This window comes from Nipponia nippon, unplaced genomic scaffold (genome assembly GCF_047370975.1).
Source record: "Nipponia nippon isolate SJK-2023a ecotype South Korea unplaced genomic scaffold, ASM4737097v1 scaffold_9, whole genome shotgun sequence".
In the NCBI taxonomy this organism is placed as follows: domain Eukaryota; kingdom Metazoa; phylum Chordata; class Aves; order Pelecaniformes; family Threskiornithidae; genus Nipponia; species Nipponia nippon.
This window is the reverse complement of record NW_028262413.1, coordinates 33,648,189-33,667,366: the sequence shown is the minus strand read 5'-3', so window position 1 is coordinate 33,667,366 and position 19,178 is coordinate 33,648,189. Positions and strand designations below refer to the sequence as shown.

Below are 19,178 nucleotides of genomic sequence, written 5' to 3'. Positions count from 1 at the left end.
CCTCAAAACCAGTGTTTTTCACTCATGGTGCCAACAGAAAGCTATCTTTGTTGTCCTCTCTGGGGCCCCTCTGTATGTAACCACAGCCCCTACTTATCTGATATTTTTCCTATTTTTGAGATTTCTCTCTATGCAGAAATTTACCTCTGTGCAGCTCAGATTTTATGGAATTACTCTTCACAATGAACGTGTTCTCAAATGTAATATTGCTGTCTTTATTGTTGCAGGATCCTTAGTCCTAGTAGCTGTATTGCTGGACGTTCCAATATGAGCTCCGGCAGATGCCTGCATGTAAACTTTTCAGTATCTGCCACGGTTTTTATCAAATTTTTTTTTTTTGTGGCATTATAGAAAAGAAATATAGGACATATCAAATACACTGAATAGTTTACTCTTAGCCTGGCAATATCAATAACAAGGCACAAGTTCATTGCCATGGCATTTCCAGCCCAGCTGTTGGATACTCTGACATTACCTCTGTAAGCTTTTTCTTGTCTCCTTAACAGTACAAGTACCGAGAACAGAAGATCTCCTGAAAGTGCAAGGCCGGTGAGGACATACGCCCCATTCAAGAGAGTGTTGGAATTTAGCACAAAGAACAGTACATCTTGAGCATTCAAGTCAACGTGCTTTCTAAACACAAGCAAATATCTTGCGCCTTTGCAGCTTGATTAGATAAATTTTTATCAAGTCATAGAGAAGAACAGCAGCATGGAGTCTTGCTAAATTTATCCCGAAAGCAACTTTTTAGTAACTTCATATCTGAAGCTACTACTGACGTTAACTGTGAGGGGGATATGGAAGAAGCGGGATGAGTGAAACAGCAGTCAATATTGCTTCTTTAGAAGCTGTCTAGTGCAATGTGTCATTTCAAATGCCTGTAAGGAAGGAGTTGTATAACTGTACAGTTTTTCTCTTCACTTGTTTTGTAAGTCTGTTTGTGTAATGAGGCTCTTAATATATTTTATTTTCAGTACTACTAGAAGCAGTATCTGAAACTACGCTGGCAGTGGGCATTAGTCTGAAAGCTCCCCCTTTGTCTGTGTACAAAGTGTGAGGGCTGTTCATGCCTGTCATAAAGACCAGGTATAGCTGAGGGCTCTGTTCACCTGGAAGAAGTTCACTTGTAACCAGCACTCGTTTGCTGGCAGGGAGAGATTCAACTGGGCTGTTTCAAACAGTTCCCTCAGCACATGCAGATGAATGTCGTGTTTGTTGCTCAAAACAGTAAGCGATAGAGCGGATTATAATGGATTTTGCTTTGTTGGACTGGGGCACTGGTTTGCACTTCCTCAGTCATGGGATAGAGTGACTATTGGTGATACATTCAATAGTAATTGTGTAGGAAAATCCCCGTCACTTTTATTTTTATTTACTTTCCCATTAGAGGAAGGAATTTTCATTAAACAGAATTTTGCCTATAGCAACCTGCAGCAGTCCCTGCAATTCCTACAGCAATAGCAATCCTGAATCAGGATTTTGATTTTTGAGTACTGGGTTGGTTTGGTTTTTTTTTTTTTTTTTATTCTTCCAAAGCACTTAAGATCTTATCCTTGACTTCAAAGTACCAGCAGGAATGACTGCATCTAGTACTGAACTTATTTAAATATATATATAGGGTATTTTTTTACATCTTGTTTTGATCTCCCAGTCTTAGTGAACTAAAATGAATTATGAATATTTTCTTGTAGTTCTATTAACATGAATGAAGGGCATTTTTTTTATTGCAGTAACTGCTATAGAAAACAAACAACTTATGTTTTGTATGGTTAATATTGTTCTTGCATTGAATGTCAGTCCCAGGAGGTACTCACCTTTCCACAGGGCTTCACAAAGTGATTGCTTTTATCTCCCGTCTAATGCAAGTTCTTAAATTCAGTACTGTCTGTTCAAATTAGGTATACTCAGTAGAGTTGTATTTAAAATAATAATATTGATCTCATAATCCAAATCTTATTCCTGCATTATTTCATGGGTTTCTGAATTCGTTAGAGAACTTTGTTTATTCGGTAGCTGTGCTGTTTAACTACTTAAATAAAGAAGCTGTTTTGATGTGGTACAAATATCTTGCAGGAACATGAATTGCTTGATATAATCAAAGCATCCACAAAATAAAATGGGAAGCTCAGACCTCTCCAGCTTTTGTGCTCAGATCATCCTCTGCACATAAGCTAGTTTTTTTTTTTCTTGTGACCTGTTCAGCTCCTGAGAACTTAAAATGGTCATTCTTTCTAAAAAGTCAAACACAATCTCAATGCACAAAATTCAATAATTGCAATCAAAGCCGTTAACAAAAAAGCAAATGATCTACTGTGCGAGGGAAGCCGGTAATCTTCACTAGTATAAAAGTTGCAAACATTAACAGCTCCTCAGTGTTTCTTTTAAAAAGAATAACTAAAAAATACCTTGATAGTTTTAATAGCTTTAAAAGGAAACTCTCTTTACTTTGCATGTGATGAGGGAGTGCAAAAGATCTCATAGATATCAAAAGGGCAAAGAAAACCCTCCAGCTGTCACATTAGTAAACAGGCATAATACCACACATTTGCTTAACTAGCTTCTCCCAGAGAAGAGGTGCAAAACCTCTGTAGTGGGAAAGGGCTTGAAGAGAAGGTCCCCGAGAAAAATGTCTGCTCCCTATAAAAACAGTCCTCAGACAAAGCACCCTCTCATTATGCAAAGCAGAGGAATTGTTATGTACCTGAATACTAAAGACGTGGAAACAGCCGACACTTGGAGAAGCTGTAGTCTTAACCGTGCATAGGGTATTTTTGATTGAATGAAGTTTTGATGCTTGAGTGGATTTGGGAGACTGTTTGCTGAACAGAGTTCCCAAATAACAGTTAATTTGATCAATAACTAAATGAATTATGGTTATGAACAACGAAGATCACGAAGTGAAACTCTAAATGAGAAAACATTTAAACTGGAAGTGTATGTCGATGAACCCAAAAGATGATGGGTAATGACCCAACTCAAATTTCAGGGATAAGCTTGGTACTTGTGTAATCGTATCTCCCTCTAGTGGCTGCTAACAGCAAATACTTGGACAGTACCTGGTTTTGAAGAGAAAGACGCTAAAAACGAATCCCAACTGGCCGTATTAATGTCCGTTAGGGATGCAGCTTTAGTTCATTACATAATGCCTTTTAACACTTCTTGTGCCCAAATACTCCCTCTAGATTTCAGGAATTTACTTCTGAAGCATGGTTTGTGAAAGTTACCTTCAAACTTAAGATGAATGGCTGAAGGCAGTAATTATAGATAAAAGGAAACTCATGTTGCTGTCAAAGATGTTAACTGACAAGTTTAAATAAGTAAAAATGCTTTATCCCTTTATTTTTGGCCAGAACTCAGAAAACAGAACCTGATGACTGTGAGGTGCTCAGTGAATGGTAGCAGAGGGCAGGATGAAGTATCAAAATGCTGTTTTGACACAGACTTCAAAAGGAAGTTCATTCTACTTTTAATATACTCCTGAGGGTCTCCTCTAAAAATACTGCAAGCTGTTTTAACTCTGAGACTTGCAAAATGATGATCATCTGCTCAAGACTTCCAAGACTGCAGCAAGGCATTGAATTTTTCCTGTAAAAGTTTTCTGTGTAAATTCTGTCTTGACTATTCGATTAAATGATTTTTTTTTCCTAGACCAAATAAGAACTGAAGTCTATGCTATATTTTAAGAGCATTTTGACATGCAGTGAACTGGATGACCATCACTTGACTGGACTACTGGTCTAAATTTGGTAACTGTGAAGAACAGGAGAGGAGCAGTATTTATATAATTGTGTTACCTGAAAATGCAGAGCTTTCCAGTCAAATCGGCAGCAATGTAAATTAGCATAGATAATAACAAATCTGACTGAAAAAACTGTAACACTTCGGTATAAATTTTGTCAATTTGAGATTAATTAGTACTATAACATTAGAAACCAGTAAAATTTCTGTAAACATCAATAAAAGCCATATAGATAGGTCCCAGAAAGTGCATTAAATGTAAGTCAATTGTATGACTACATTTGTACCATGGTAAGTATTCTTTTGTGATTTATTCCAGATACTCTGGAAAGTATTTCGGGATATAGTTTTCATATATGCTGTATAAATAATGCAGTTACGTTGTATGCTTTTAATACAGCCTGTATGTAGGACTTGAAAAGGATAAATTGCAATAAATATTGTATTTAAACTTTCTATTCTGTTGTATCAACATTCATTTAGAAATAAACTTACCTTAAAACCTTGCAAACTCTTACTCTACACAATCTTGTTTGTTCAAAACATGTATAAATGCAAAAGCAGTTCCTCTGGAGCCTTGATGTTCTTGTCAGTGTTTCCTTTGGCAACGGGCTCTGGAGAACAGGAAGACACTCCCTTGCTAAAGACTGAAGACTCTTCCTAAAGCCAAGTAACAAAAGTAGATGAACGCTTTTATGAAATAAAGAACTATTGACTTACACAGGATAAACAAGAACTGGGCAGCGCAGCTCCTGCAGAAAACCCCAGCAACTTCAGATCCCACAGATAACATCTGAATACATCTGGGATGATGCTCTCCAGGCTTCAGCATGATGAGATTGGGATGACTGTGGCCCATCTTTTTTTACAGTTTGTATGCACTCACTGATAACAGGTATTTATCTTTAAGACTGTCACAATGAAACAATCTACATGTCAACTAAATAAGAAGAGGTCATGCAAACACGACAATCACGGTGTTACTGGTTTGCAATGCTCAGCTGAAGAATGTGAAGTTTTTTACTTGAGTAATGCTTCCCTGTGTACGTGTATTGAGTACAGATTGCCAAAAGGACCTCATAAAATCTTGTTGAGATCAGCAATGCTCATTGCTGAACCTACAACACAGGATTCTGGGAGTTGGATACTAATGCTTTTCGGAGAGGCTTTAAATCCTTGTTTTGACATCTGACAGATGAGCAAATAGGTAAGAAGTAAGTTCTCTCCACATTGTTAAGTCTGTAATTCTGTACGGGAAATCCCTGCTCCGCAGAATGGAGGCGTACGTGCTGAGAGTTTCACTCCACTTACATTTTATTTCATTCCCGTTCAGCACCTGGGGCTATTTGCATGTGTAAAAGAAGAAATGTGCTTAAGAGACCCGATGAGTTAAGGCCCTTCCAGCCCTACCTCAAGCACTAGAACATGGAAGAAACACAGGAAAACAAGGTGATAGCAGCCATCTACAACTTAAGGTATGTGAAAACTTTCAAGGGAAAAAGGGACCTGGTGGATTAAAGAGAAAATACGTAGAAGCGAACATCGCTGAGGTGACAATATTCTGTAAAGGTGTGTGTGGTGTGTAGGCATACTACAATAATCTGATAGTTGCTTCCCATATGTAAAACAGTATGTTGATAGGTATAAGTATATATAGGATTGCTTTTAAAGTGTTTGGGGTTTTTTAGAGAAATAAGGTTAAGGCAGGAGTTATTTTCTTTAAATTAAGGAAAATAAAATGAACTAATACAAAGGTACATCATGCTGCTTAGAAAAGTTTTCTGTTTTTTTCAAAAATGAAATTATTAATTTTAATTCCAAATAGTCATACTATTTTTTCTGTTATTTTGGGGGTGGTTTATTTTGTACGTGTGGCTCGATTCCTCTCCTCCTGCCCCTCAATATTTCCACCTAGGAGCAGAAAAACTGTAAAAGTAGTTTCTTCCCCCCTCAAAACCTACCTTCTAAAGTCTCTTTTGCCCCTTGTCCTAGTGAAAAGGAGTAACACTTATGTATTTATAAAGTTGAAGACAGGAGAAAAGGACAATGGAAATCATACCTTTAACAGAAAAGAAGCAAGAGTGTTAGTTTTACTTTCAATACTGATTTTGGGCAGACTCAGATAATTCTGAGAGGAAATTTTTCCACCTGAGAAAATTCAGCCAGTTGCACTTCATGGCCATCTCCCCCAAAATGTCGTATGACTAGAACACATCAGCTTAGTTGTAACTGGCATTGATAAAACAGAAATACTAAAAGTTCAGACACAAATGTCTGTTGCAATGTTCCTTGTAACTGGTGTAATCCATTAAAAAAAATCTATGCTAGAATAAGTTACTTAGTTATTTGAATACCCTTTTTTTTAGCTATACTATATACGAAGATGAATACTCCTGGGTCACACCTGGCTTTGAGTTGCTTTTTTCATGCAGTTTATTCTTTTTTGTTAGTATACCTGATTTTCCTCTTCATTGTCACTCTACTAATTTAATTTTCTTGTAGAAATAATACTAAATTGCATAGTAATTCTAGCTATGCTATTGCTGAATAAATTATATTTAACTTTAGATATCTAGTGACAGAAAACAGAATGACTGAAAACTATCTAATAATTCTTGCGATAATGCCCTAAGTGAGAAACATAGGAAAGCCCGTTATGTAAGAAATAATAAAAACGCCAGTTTTGTTATATACTTAGCTCACATGAATGCTGATCAAAATATTCAAGAAAGTGATGAAAAATAAAACTTCTAATCAAAAAGGCCAAGCATGCTCTGAGGAACACAATAACAATATTACTGTGCCTAAGCAAGAGCAAAGTCCTAAGACTAAACTTGCAGTAGGTATTGCTGGATGGTGATTACTCATGTTCAGAGTGTGGCTAGTGAGGATTTTCCTACACACCTCTATTTTGCCCCAGGGCAAGCAACGCCTCAGCATGTAATTTTCCTCAGTCCCACAAGTGCCCCATACTTCTGCTCCTTGACTGAGAAAGCTTAAATCTATTCTTCCTTCTCCACGTTTGTATCTAAATTAATACCATCTAGACCATATTGTATCTAGGCGCTGCCCATCTCTCCATAAACAAGAACATATTTGTTCTGGCTCCTTCCAAATTTCAGCTATTTGTTCGTCACTCTGGAACTGTGTGTTACCTGTAAACAGACGATGGTATTCCAAAATTTAACACTCCTGAACTGTATAGATGAACAATGTTCCTTCCCAATGACCTTGGACAAATATACACTTGGTGAATGGTATTCCAAGCGAGGCTACAGAATGGTCAATCATGATTCCCAGCAGTCATGTTATTAGGACTTTATTCTCTTAATTTTTTGCTCTATTTTTCTGTGTTTATGCAGGTTAGCACATAAGCTGAAACCTGCTGTAAATACCGGCATTACTTTTCTGTACATGTAATAACGGCAGTTGAACTGAGATGAACCATCATCATTGTCATGGTTTAACCCTAGTCGGCAGCTAAGCACCACACAGCTGCTTGCTCACTCCCCTCACAGTGGGATGGGGGAAAGAACTGGAAGGGTAAAAGTGAGAAAACTCGTGGGTTGAGATAGACACAGTTTGATAGGTAAAGCAAAAGCCATGCACACAAGCAAAGCAAAACAAGGAATTAATTCAGTACTTCCCATCAGCAGGCAGGCGTTCAGCCATGTCCAGGAAAGCAGGGCTCCATCACACGTAATGGTTACCTGGGAAGACAAACGCCGTCACTCTGAACGTCCCCCCCTTCCTTCTTCCCCCAGCTTTATATGCTGAGCATGACATCATATGGTGTGGAATAGCCCTTTGGTCAGCTGGAGTCAGCTGTCCTGGCTGTGTCCCCTCTCAACTCCTTGTGCACCCCCAGCCCACTCCCTGGTGGGGTGGGGTGAGAAGCAGAAAAGGCCTTGACCCTGTGTAAGCACTGCTCAGCAGTAACTAAAGCATCCCTGTGTTATCGACACTGTTTTCAGCACAAATCCAAAACACAGCCCCATGCTAGCTACTGTGAAGAAAATGAACTCTACCCCCGCCAAAACCAGCACAATCATGTAAATGCAAAGCAGTGGTCTAATGAGATCGTTCCTTCTAGACTCTCACTTCCATGTGGGCAGAAGCAGTGCTGTTTCCATGCCCGGCCTTCCCCCTTTCTCCAATCTGCACAGGAGAAAGCTGCCAAAAAGCAAGATAAAAGTGTTCCTTCTTGCAAGATGCAGAAATGTTACATACGTGGCATAACAAGCGTGTATTACAGAGGCAGCAATTCAGAGAACTTGCGTCCTATAACAGTGGGTGACGTCCTGGTGAGAAAAACACAGTGATTTCCTCTTCCGTGAGCTCTTAGGGAAAACTCCCTGAGGGATTTTCCATGGGAGATTATCCAGGTTGTGCGTAACAGACAGTGAAATGGTCTCTTCAACTCCTCACTTAACTTGGCTTTTCTCACCCTGATCGTGGTTTTTTTTTCCATGGGTAGCTGCCTACTTGATTAATCTCATTTCCCCTGGCCCTCAGCCTTTCCATTCACCTTCCAGCTGAGCAAACAAAGGGGCGGGCAGCCATTTGAAAATGCTTCCTCCTCCAGTCCCTCCGGGGTAGGCCCTCTGCTCATCCTGTTCATAAAACAACTCTTTTAACAATCTCCGAGAAATGCGCTTCTTCACTATTACTTGGATCAAGAACTCTCCGCTGGGATCAACTTTAAAAGGCTGACATCTGCCACCTGGGAACTACCGTTCAGCTGATGACCTTGTTTCTGCTAGATGGAGTGGACTTACTAATGCTTGTGGCACTTGTATCAGTTAGGGAAGCTTGCAGTGAGCAGGCCAATGTTATATTACAGTCTGAATTTCTATATTCAGTATCATACATAAACATATTAAAAAATAAATGCCATCTAAACAAAACTCTAACAAATCTCTGGAAATTAAACCTTGAGTCCTAAATAGGAATGGATCCTCTGCTAAAAACTACTCAAACACGTGGAAACGGCACGGCTTTCGTCAATGAAAATGCAAAATACTTGACGCAAGAAACATTTAAGTTTTTGCAGCTTTTTGAGCATGCTAAGAGTGCCGAGTTCAGCAACAGCCGCCTGCCTCTGCTCTGCACAGCTTCCCACACCCAGGCGAATGGGAAGTATGTCTCGAGTACTACGTCGATTTCGGTCACAGGGATGTCGCGACGCAAGGCTCGATGCCGGACGTACGGGAGGGGCGCCCGGGGCGCCGCGGCCGAGCGCCAGGGAGCGCGAGCCGCCCTGCGGAGGCCGCCGCCTGCGCCTCTCGCCCTACGCAACGGCTGCCTCAGCCGACAGAAAACCAGCGCCTGACGGTTTTGCAGGCCGCTGTGAACGGATCGCAACGAGTCCCTAGCGCTTGGGGTGCACCCCCGCCGGCCTCTGCGCCCTCCCCGCCTCGCCCCCTTCCCCGTCCGCCGCTCGGGGTGGTTTCTCCCGCCCTTCGCCCGCCTCCCCGAGGTGGAGGGGCGGCGAGAGGCGAAGGAGCCCTCGCCTCACGCAGCCGCCGCCCCGGCTTCGCGCACCGACCAAGTCGGGCCCTGGCGCCCTGCCGTCGCTTCCGGTAAGATGGCGGTCGCCGGGGAGCTGCGGAAGCGGCGCCGGCGGCGCCGGGCCCGGGCGGCTGCCCCGGTGACAGGCGGCGCGGGGCGGCATGGCAGCGGCGGGCGGCGGCGGCCTGCGGGGCCGGAGCCTCCCCGAGCTGCGGGAGATGCTGAGGCGGCAAGAGCGGCTGCTGGCGGACCGGTGAGGAGAGGCGGAGCGCGGGCGCCGAGGAGCGGGTCAGGCCCCCCGCCGGCGGCGCCCGTCCCCCCACGCCGCCTCCTCTCGTTCAGCCCCCTTCGGGGCTGATGAAGCTGCGTGAGCCTCGCAGGGGCTTCCAGCTTTTGCCGCAGCGGCGGCGCCCTCCGGAGATGCGGGGCTCCCCGCAGGGCGCGGGGCCGGGTCCCCCTGCGCCCCCCTTGGGCCCTGTCCCCGCCCGGCCTCGCTGCAGCCTCTCTGCGCCGCGCTGGGCGGTGGGGCCGCGCAGCGCCCTCCGGGCGGGGCTGTCAGGGTCACAGCCGCGGGGCATCGCTCCAGTTGTGCACCTCTCCGCGCTTTTACAGCCCCTGGGCGTTCGCAGTAACAACCCTATGGTTATTTCTGGGAATGCGGACGGGAAAATCTGAGTACTCCACTTGGATGAAAATACTAAATGATATGTGTACGCTGCCCTTCTCAGAGCAGCAGGTACGCCTTTGCGCAGAGAAAGATGTAATAGTTGCTTTATCACAGTATGCATCTGAGGCTGCAAGTGCTTTGCGTCTTGCCACTTTTCAGAGATTTGCAATGTAAATAAGAAATTTAATGGTAGAATGAGAAACCTGCCACGTTAGCTATTCTAATAAAACCGTTCTGTATATCAGGTTGAAATAAGATTGTTTATACTCTGTTAATTATTTTTTTTTTTTTTGTCTTAGGAAATTCATTGCTAGACTTCCAGATAAGGGTAAGAAGATCTCCGATTTTGCTGAAAAGCTGAAGCTTGCCATTTTACAAGAGGAAGAATTGGCAAGGACGGCTGAGCTGTTATCTGCTGTCAGGTTGGAGTTTCAGGTGAAACAAGAGGAGATTAGTACAAGCAAACAGCAAGTTATCCTAAATGAGGACACACTAAACTGTGAAGATTCCTCAGTCTTTAATGAAAACTCTAACGTTAAAGACGTTTCTGAGATTTCTTCCCAAAAGCAGGAGGTAGAATGTATTGAGGAAGATGCCACAAATACAGCTCTGGAAAATCAAAGGAATCAGAGGAAAAACGATAAAGAAAAGACTGTTACAAAAGATCAGAATCTTTTCTGTGAAGTCGTCTCCAAGGCAGCCACAAGCAGTCATCTGCAAAATGATCAGCAGGTATCTCGGAGCAATGCTGAGAATGGTACAGAACATACAGCTGCTTTGGACAACAGCAAAGACGCGCTGGTTGATGCCTTTCAAAAAGTTACAATTGTAGATGGGGATGATAGTGAAAAAGTATTGGAAAAAGAGCAGAATGTGGCTAAACATAAGGGCAATATCTTTGGAAGCCTGCACCCCAAGACACCGCATTATATTGAAGTTCTAGAGTCTAGAGCCAAAAACCCAGTCATAAAAAAAAGCAAATTTAAAACAAATGTGTAAGTATTATGGAATAGAAAGGCCTTTTGTGAAATAATTGACGTATAAAATTGGAAAAGGTACAGAACAAGCACAGTGGGTTTATTTTCTTGTGGTGATTAAAGAGATTTAAAGTCATATGACATGCAAGGTTAATGTATTGGCTCTTTAGCATTAACTGCCACAGAATCTCAATATAAGCAGTGAAACAATTGTCATGAATCTTCACAGTTTCATAGCTTAAGCTACAAAACTATTAAACCACTGCAAAACTTTCTTGTGGATCGATTCTAGAACTCGTAGAACTTTAAGAGCAGGTAGCCTTTTGCTTTTCCTGCACCTCTAGAGAAATTACAATTCACATTGTACTGGTAGCAGTAGCAGTTGCTACTTTGTGTGACTCCCAGAGTGCTGCCATTTCATCCTTGCTAATTAATTGGCGTACCTTTTTTGTTCACTGTCAGGAGTAACTTGTGATATTGTCTCTCTGCAGAGAAATCTTTTTAGTTTTTCTGAGCGCTGCTTATTTTTTGTTTATGGTGTCATAACACTTCAGATTTCTTTTCAGTTCTTACATGTTGAAAATGACAAGTTTGGGAACTGAAGTTGTTCAACCTTGTGCTGCAAATTTGGGTCACAACTTTTATGTTTTATCTCTTCCAGATTATCAGGAGAGCAGAGTGGATCATCGCATGGTTCCTCATCCAGTCAATCACCTGGGGGATTTGGCTCTCCAATTACTACTGAAGAAAGACGACTTAGAGATAAGAAACATTTGAACGACATCACAGCAGCTCGGCTGCCACCACTTCACCATTCCCCTGCTAAGCTGTTATCCATAGAGGAATCCATAGCAATTCAGATACAGCAAAAAGAAGCTTATGAGGTACAAATTTAAGATTTGGTTTGAAAAGTAATTATGTAATTGGGATCACTCCTAAAAAAGGAAAGCATAAGGGGATCTTTTCATACTGATGAATTTGATGTTGAAATTGAGATGGGCAGACTTTGAGGAAAGGCACTTTTTCTTGTATTTGATTCTTTTAATGATATAATTAAATAATGTACTAATCCCTTCTGAAACTGTTATTCTTGCATTAAACAAAATCTAGTGTTATTCTTTGTGTGTTGATATGCTAACCTCATTGCACTCACTTCACCTCTGAGTAGAAATTTCAATGTATACCTTGCCTGTTAGTCTTTAAAGTGGTTTCGGCCCTTGCATAAATGAAGGCCTAGCAGTATTTGTTATTCTTAAAATACGCAGGTATCTGTGTTTGCCTTTATTTATGCTGTGCCTGAAGAGTCCGAGTTCTGAGGTTCTTCAAATTCTGTTGTGATGGATTTTGATTTTGACTTGCCAGGTAGTGCTAAACTAATGTTTAAATGAGACACTACTGTAAAAGTGTTTGTTGCCGCTTATTGTTTTAAAAGCACTTGCTAATTTAGTCATCTTGGCACTTTAAGGGAGGTAATTTATTTGGAAAATGGGGACAGATTTTTTGCTGAGGTTGCTGAAAGACAAGCATTGCTATTGCTACATGGTTACTGTGCACAGCTGCTCTCTTACCTGGGCTGATCTTGTTCTATTAAAGCTGACATCAGTGTATCACAGATAAGGACTGCCACGTGGGGAGTTTCAACTCTTATAAAAAGGTCTTCAAATATTAATAGCACAGTTATGTCTAAGCATGAAAAGAAACCTGAAATTTCTTTGCTAGTTACTAAAACTTTTAATTAAGCCCGCTCTGGAATTACTAATATTATTATGTCAAGTTTATACTTTAGGATATTATTTTTTTCATGACGAGGATAAAAATGATAAATGAACACTTTTTCTAACTGTGTCCTTTTTTTTTTTTTTTCTTCTGTATAGGAAATGCAAGCCAAGCTTGCAGCACAGAAGCTTGCAGAGAGATTGAATATAAAAATGCTCAGGTTTGAACCAGAGGGGGAGGCCTCAATGCAATACAGAGAAGTGAGAGATGAAGATTATTTTTCAGCAGAGGACTGAATTCGAGAAGAGATGTCTGAGGATGAGCCACATAACTGATCTTTATGCAGTACTTCTTAAAACCCAAACCTCGATGTTGAGAATGCTTGATCTAGCCAGTTTTTTCTTAAAATTTTTACATTACAGCTATGGGAAGGGTTCAATATAAACCTCATAAATGTAAGTGTTATTAAGTGGTAACCCCAGTGTTGTTTGGGGACTGTTTTGAGCACTTGGGGCAGTTAATCCTTGTGGAATGCCCTGTAGTTTTCAGGTACAGCAAAGTGAGCTCCTTAATACACTTTTGCAGGCTGTGATGAGTCACCTACAAGAGGTTTCTTCTGCACAGAAGTGTGATTGCAAAGGGCATTGGCACAAATGTCCGTAAAGTAAGCTAAGGTGCCTGTGAACTGCTCGCATGTATGAAAGCTCTTGTCTTGTATAAATGTGAGATACTTCTTTTATCTATTTAAGATTATTTTGCTTTTACCATATGGTGAAAATACATGCCCGGACAGCTACAATAAATATGTGATAGCTAGGCTGTAAGTTAGCCTCTTATCACATGAGAACTTGTTTCTGTGCCTGCACCTTAAATTAACACTTTCTGCCTTTATGTTGTAATAAATAGGTTAAGAATTTCAAGGTGTTTTGTAACTCAAATTCTGTTTGGGCTTTAAGGGGCTCTGCTGTTCCGTTTTTAGTGATTACTGCAAAGCACATGAAGAGATCAAGTTATGAAGACTTTTGTATTTTTATTAAAGGTCTTGGTGTCTTTCCATATTTTTGTACATTGCTTTCATACTTTGGAATACTATTTTTTCATAGCCTGATACTGTAAATTAAGAGATCCCCCCTCTGGTTTTCTTGGATAAAATGTTCTGTGTATTTTGCAGTTTTAGCTCTTTGTTGAAGATGAAAAAAAGTTCTTCCTTACAATAACATTTTCTGCCTTTTAATATGAATTTTGAAAGATAAGGAACCCACCTGAGAAATATTTCACAATGATATTCCACTGTTGACTAGGATATTCCAGCCCTAGTATGAGTTCAGTTCTAAAAAACAAACCTCAGAAATTCCTTGTATAGCCCGGCACCACTTGTTTTCTGAGACACCGCAACAGCAGCATGTGCAAGGCTCTCCCTGGATGTGTACATATTCCTGCAGGAATGGCGACTCTGGAAATCAAGGGTGCTCCAGGTGTGAGTCATTCAAAAAGCTGCATGATGCCATCTAGAAATGGGAGATGAAAGTCTCCGTCACTTCTTGAGTGCATACAGCACTTCACTAGCAGGCAGTAACTCTCTCCCAAAGGCTCCACAAGTTCTGCCAGGCAGTCCCTGTGGCACAGTCCGTACCCTGGCAGTGCAGTTTGGCAGGTGGAACTGCTGCTAAGCTACTATGTGGTATTTTTTGACTAGGTCATCTGTTGCTCATCTGTGATGCCTCTTTCCTGTACCCTTTCCTCTCACAGGTTTCTTGTTCTCTTTGTTCATTGGCTTCTCATCAGCTGTCTGCTTTTCCTTTTTCTTCCTAAGTCTTATCTCCCGTCACTAAAGCAAGTTCATATTCTGCATCCCTGCACCACCCGTTCCCTTTCATATGATGTATCGCTCTCTGTATCTGCATTTAACTTCTGCCATGTGTCACACATCCTCCTGCCGTTGGTGTCTTCTCTTACTTTCTGTAACTCTATCTAAATGCCAGCTGCGCACCTGGGCACCTTCTACATACCTCAGTCACTTGAATATGTCACAGAAAACTGAATGTCCTTGTGTTTTTGCCGCAGCTGCCCTCCTACTAGGGCTTTCCTTTCTTATTTCCTGTTTTGGTTTCAGACTGTGCAGGTGTTTGCCACTTCCAAGCCTTATAGCCTCCTTTTAACAGCTTTATCCTGGTTTTTGTTTTTGTTTTTTTTTGTTTGTTGTTTTTTTTTTTTCTGTGCTCCTGCTTCATCCTTGCAGCTTTTCACCATCGCTTGTCCTTGTCAGCACTGCTTTTTGGCACACACTCAGTCATTCACATTCATCCCTCAAGTGTCCATGCTGATGATCCATCTGATCCCTCCGTTCTATGTATTTCTGCCCTCAGTGTCTTGCTTCAGCGCGTGGCTCTTACTCCGCAGGCCAGCGGAGTGCTCTTCCCTTGTGGATGCAGTTCATCTCTCGAATCACCATTGTGCATGCTACCACCAGCTTGTCCAGCTGGGTCTTGTCATCAGTCCTCCCATTATTTCAGTCTGCTGTACTGGTTAAGAACGAGAGGCCTCAGAAGCATATTGGCTTTCCCTTTGCTGTTGCCTGAAGCACAAGTTACCAATTCCACGCCTGTTAGCATCTCTCCCCCTCGTGAAGATCACCACCCTTGTCCCTGTACTGACTGTGCCATCACGCCTTTCAAGTCACTGTGTGGTTATTCCATGCTAGCTTTTCTGTGCTAAAGGAATTTACACAAAGCTACACAGTTAAGAATTTGTTTTCTAGAATACTGAAATCTAGCTCAATGTAGGCTTCTGCTGACCACTCTCTTATGCTAACTAAAATTATGCTCTTTCCTTGATGCTTTTAAGGTTTACTTTTGCTCTCTAAGCTTTGTGAAGCAGAGGCAGTTTTCTGGGTCTGTATTTTGATGGCATTCAACATGTTGGGACTTTGCCAAAGTGGATCCCCTGAATAGGCAAACTTCACCCTTAAGGGGCGGAAAAAAAAAGCACTGTGTTAACAGGTGAAGTGCATTATACATTTGTTACACAATTAGCAGCTGCTCAGCACAGTGCTGGGGGTGTCCTTGTGGAAGGGAGTGCTGCATGAATACAAAACCAAGCTTAAGGTATGAATTGTAAGTTATTGCTGAAGGGTTTGTATTGCTGCAGAACCTGGAAGCTTTCACGGGGGGTTGTTGGTCGTAGGTTCTGAGCGCAGGTATGTACTTGGAATAAAGATTTTGTGAGTGATAACAAAGCAAAGAGTCAGGTATAAGGAGAGTCCCATGTTAGGGAGAATGCACAATCCAGAAGTTTGTAAAAGGTTAGAGAATAAGAGGATGAATCTTGGAATGGTTTGGTCGTATTGAATTAAGTTTCTGATCAAGAAAATTTGCTGTTGTGTATTTCACTGTTCTCCAGTTCCAGAACGTTTCAAAAAGTACACTGAGAATGGAGGAGCTTGCTCTCTTTTTTTTGGGAGAGTGGGCTGCTTTATTGGAGTGGGCTGTTAACTCAGTGGAAAATAAAGAATTGAAAATGTGTTTCTGAAGTTCTTTGTGTGAGTAACGTTTTGTTTTGACCGTGTAAAGTTTGCAGTCAAATTTGGGGGAAAACTGGAACCTTTTGCTTCAATGCTCCACAAGGAAAACACTGGAGATGGAGTTAGGAAACAATTGCTATATAGGGAAAGAAAACTTTTGGGAATGCAAATGGATGAGAAAAGATCTGTGTAAGACCTAAAGCTGGGCAATCGCGCAGGTCTGAAAGACAGCACAGAGACAGAACTTAAATGGTGTGCTGCAAATCTGAGAGCTATAGCATGTGAGGCAGCTATCTGCACAGCAGCAGCTGTAGTACCTTGATTTTTTGCATTGTTAGGAGTACCTGATCCCCAGACTGCACAGCAGAAAAGCACTTTTTGGCTCTAATAGAGTTTCTGTTCACAGCTGTAACCTTTCCCGAGGGAGAGAACATGCAATCTGTTTTGCCAGCTGTGGTGATAACATGATCTAGAGGATTTAGCAGCCTAAAAAATTATGTTAAGTATTTGGGAAATAACATTTGAAAGAAGAAAGACCTGAATGCTGCTGTGCTTAATTGTTTTGGAGGACTATAAGAGTAACTAAGGGTAGAAAAGATGCAGAAGTTTTTCCTGGTTTTTAGAGTTAGACCCAGCCGACAGGTCAGCAGTACTGGTAGTAGTTTTCTGTCTGATGGTTTGTGGACTGCTTCTAAGGGCCATGCGATCAAAAAAAAGTCAGTGGCAGTAAGCTGCAAGTTCCTGTGTGGAGGAAATGGGGTCTGCAGATTGAGAGAATTTGAAAACCATGGCTCTGTGCTGTGGAATTTCTGAACCTGTCACAGGGATGCAGTATCAGGAGTCAGGGGAAAAAAGTATCCAGACGCTACGGACTGATGAGTCGAAACTTGAGCAGGAGGCCATGGCAAAAGTTGGTCATGCTCCATGAGCAGCCCCTGAGCAGTAGTTTGGGGGTTTGTACGGAGCTCGTGGACAATTCCCATATCGCCGACACACCACAAGCTGGCAGCCTTTAGCAGTCTCGCAGAGGAGGCAGGACCTGACTAGCCTGAGTTGTAGGTGGAGATCTGGCTGGCTGGTTGTTTTGTGCAGCTCCATTGCAGAGCCAGTTCCCTGGATCCAGGAGGCTGACTCTAATCTCAGTTGTGTACCATACTGGGTTTTGCCGGTCAAAATTACCTGTAGTGGGACCCTGTTCAGAACGTTTTTGGCCTAATTTGAGTGGCATCTGGCTCATCATCTGCCTTTAGCAAGTTAGTGCCTGCAAGGAGTGTCCTTGGGCCAGGGGAATTGCAATGAGTTCTTGGCCTTTTATATCAAATGAATGGCATAAAGGGGACAGGGAATGGGAGTCCTGTCTTGGAAGAAGCTGTGCCCTACCCCGTGGACTCTGCTGTAGGAAAAGGTGGCTTTTCTCTGCTTTGCCAACCTTGCTTCTTTTTCAGAGCAGTATAAGAAGGAAGCGTAATTTCTCCAAAGTGTCTTGTAAGGACAAACTTTTCAGAGAGTAGGTGTTCACGGTGTGGTCTTGTTCCAGGGGGGTGCTAACTGAACTGTGTTTTTCCTGAGTTTGTGGTTCATTGTTTTGTTGCAAGTCCACTGCTCTTAGGGTGGTATGTGTGGAGATCACCACTGAGATTTCCTGGTTTCCTCATGTTTGCTTTTAGGTTGTGAACTCCCACGTTCTGCGAGGGAAAGGGGAGTAGAAAAGACAGCTGTGTGAAAACAACATTTATTTTGCTGTGGTATTTTTTTCTTTGTCAGTAAGCTAATGATTGTGTTTTATTCTCATACTTCTGCAGTGCTGTGTCACTGCTGACATTGTGGCAGGCAAATGTTAGCTGACTGTAGTCCAAACATTTTACACTCACATTGACTTTCCGTGAGATATGAGTGCTTAACTCCGTTTGACTCCTTTGTAAATACTATAATTATTATTCCATATGTATGCAAAGCTTTAGAGGCATTTAGTCATCTCTTGTTTAAAGCAACCGTTTTGATCATTTGGTTATTAAGATTTTATTAATTTGGCCCTTGATTTGGTGAAGCATGAAAGCATGTACTGAAGTCAAAGCTTGATTCCTCTAGGAGCGTTTACGTGCAAGTGCTCTGTTGAACTGGGATATTGGCTCTGTGTTTTGTTTAATCTCTGCTTGCAAGGGAATCTGTGAATAAGAGTTGTGAACCAATTACTGAATGTGAGGAGATGACACAAATGAGCACAGTGAAATGTGTGTGGGAAGCAAATTGATTTTCAACTTGCTAGAGTCACTGAGCTAAGTATTTCACTTTTAATCATCCAAATACGAGTGAATGTGTCCTCCAGCAGTAAGTATAAGAGAGATTTCTTGACAGGGAAACTTGTAAGAATTTGCACTAAGTGACACCCTCATTGCTTTTCTTTCAGGTTTGATACCATAATTGTGTCATGCACGAATTGGCACATCTCCACTGAAGTCATGAGGGAGATAAGTGGGGCCATAATGCTTAATGAACATATTCGTATTTCCTGCCTCTATCCACACAGCTGGTATTAATGTAGTTGCTTATTAGATCAAGGCAGTGATATAACGTGGCAAGTAGTTGCAGTCCAAGGTTTTGCTGAGTCTCTGAAGCTGAGCACTTGATAGGAGATGTTCTTTGTACGCTTCTCCTGAATAGAAATTTCAGTTGCAAAATTTCCGTCTGTGTTTTTCTTCTGTTGTTTATTTTTCTGAAAAATGTTTTCTCAGTTGTTACTTGATGCTAGTAACATATACATTTCATTTACTCAGAGACTAGTCAGACAGCGGTGGGAGTAGTGTAGCTCTGGTTATAACAGCATGTGATCTCCGGCATCCGTCTCTGAATTGAAGCTATCATCTGCACTGCCCTCCCAGTGCATGCAGGTTGCATGCAACCTGTGCTGCAATGAGCACAAATTCTGTGACGAAACTTGCGATTCTGCAAGAAGCTATGGGATTTTTTTATGGCACAGGCAGAATCGCAACTGAATCTGGAGGTGCAATGACACCATTTGTAGAAGATCTCAGAGAGAGAGAATGATTCT

At 41.8% G+C, this 19,178-nt stretch overlaps 2 protein-coding genes across 7 annotated transcripts in view; both read left to right on the top strand.

Moving 5' to 3' along the window:
- The window catches only part of MYZAP (myocardial zonula adherens protein), a 50,664-nt gene extending 46,470 nt beyond the window's left edge, over positions 1-4,194 (top strand). For all 5 annotated transcript variants that reach the window (XM_087743578.1, XM_087743573.1, XM_087743577.1 and 2 more), the window contains one exon: positions 507-4,194. In XM_087743578.1, coding sequence (XP_087599704.1) covers positions 507-612 — 106 coding nt within the window. In that variant the 3' untranslated portion in view covers positions 613-4,194. The remainder of the gene's footprint in view (positions 1-506) is intronic.
- A 4,706-nt stretch (positions 4,195-8,900) lies between these two features.
- Positions 8,901-16,130, top strand: POLR2M (RNA polymerase II subunit M). 2 transcript variants are annotated; one of them, XM_087743571.1, is made up of 4 exons: positions 8,901-9,320; positions 10,216-10,911; positions 11,555-11,777; positions 12,768-16,130. In XM_087743571.1, exons 1-4 carry the CDS (start codon positions 8,935-8,937, stop codon positions 12,903-12,905), a joined length of 1,443 nt encoding a protein of 480 aa, XP_087599697.1. In that variant the 5' UTR covers positions 8,901-8,934; the 3' UTR covers positions 12,906-16,130. The 2 variants fall into 2 exon arrangements, with proteins under 2 accessions (XP_087599697.1, XP_087599698.1); XM_087743572.1 differs by lacking the exon at positions 8,901-9,320 and adding an exon at positions 9,333-9,502.
- Positions 16,131-19,178: the final 3,048 nt, after the last annotated feature.

Excerpts from the sequence above, each read along its gene's own strand:
- POLR2M (XM_087743571.1), top strand. The coding sequence starts at position 8,935 with ATGCCGGACGTACGGGAGGGGCGCCCGGGGCGCCGCGGCCGAGCGCCA. Across the intron at positions 10,912-11,554 it reads AGCAAATTTAAAACAAATGT|ATTATCAGGAGAGCAGAGTG; the intron begins GTAAGTATTATG and ends TATCTCTTCCAG. Across the intron at positions 11,778-12,767 it reads AGCAAAAAGAAGCTTATGAG|GAAATGCAAGCCAAGCTTGC; the intron begins GTACAAATTTAA and ends TCTTCTGTATAG.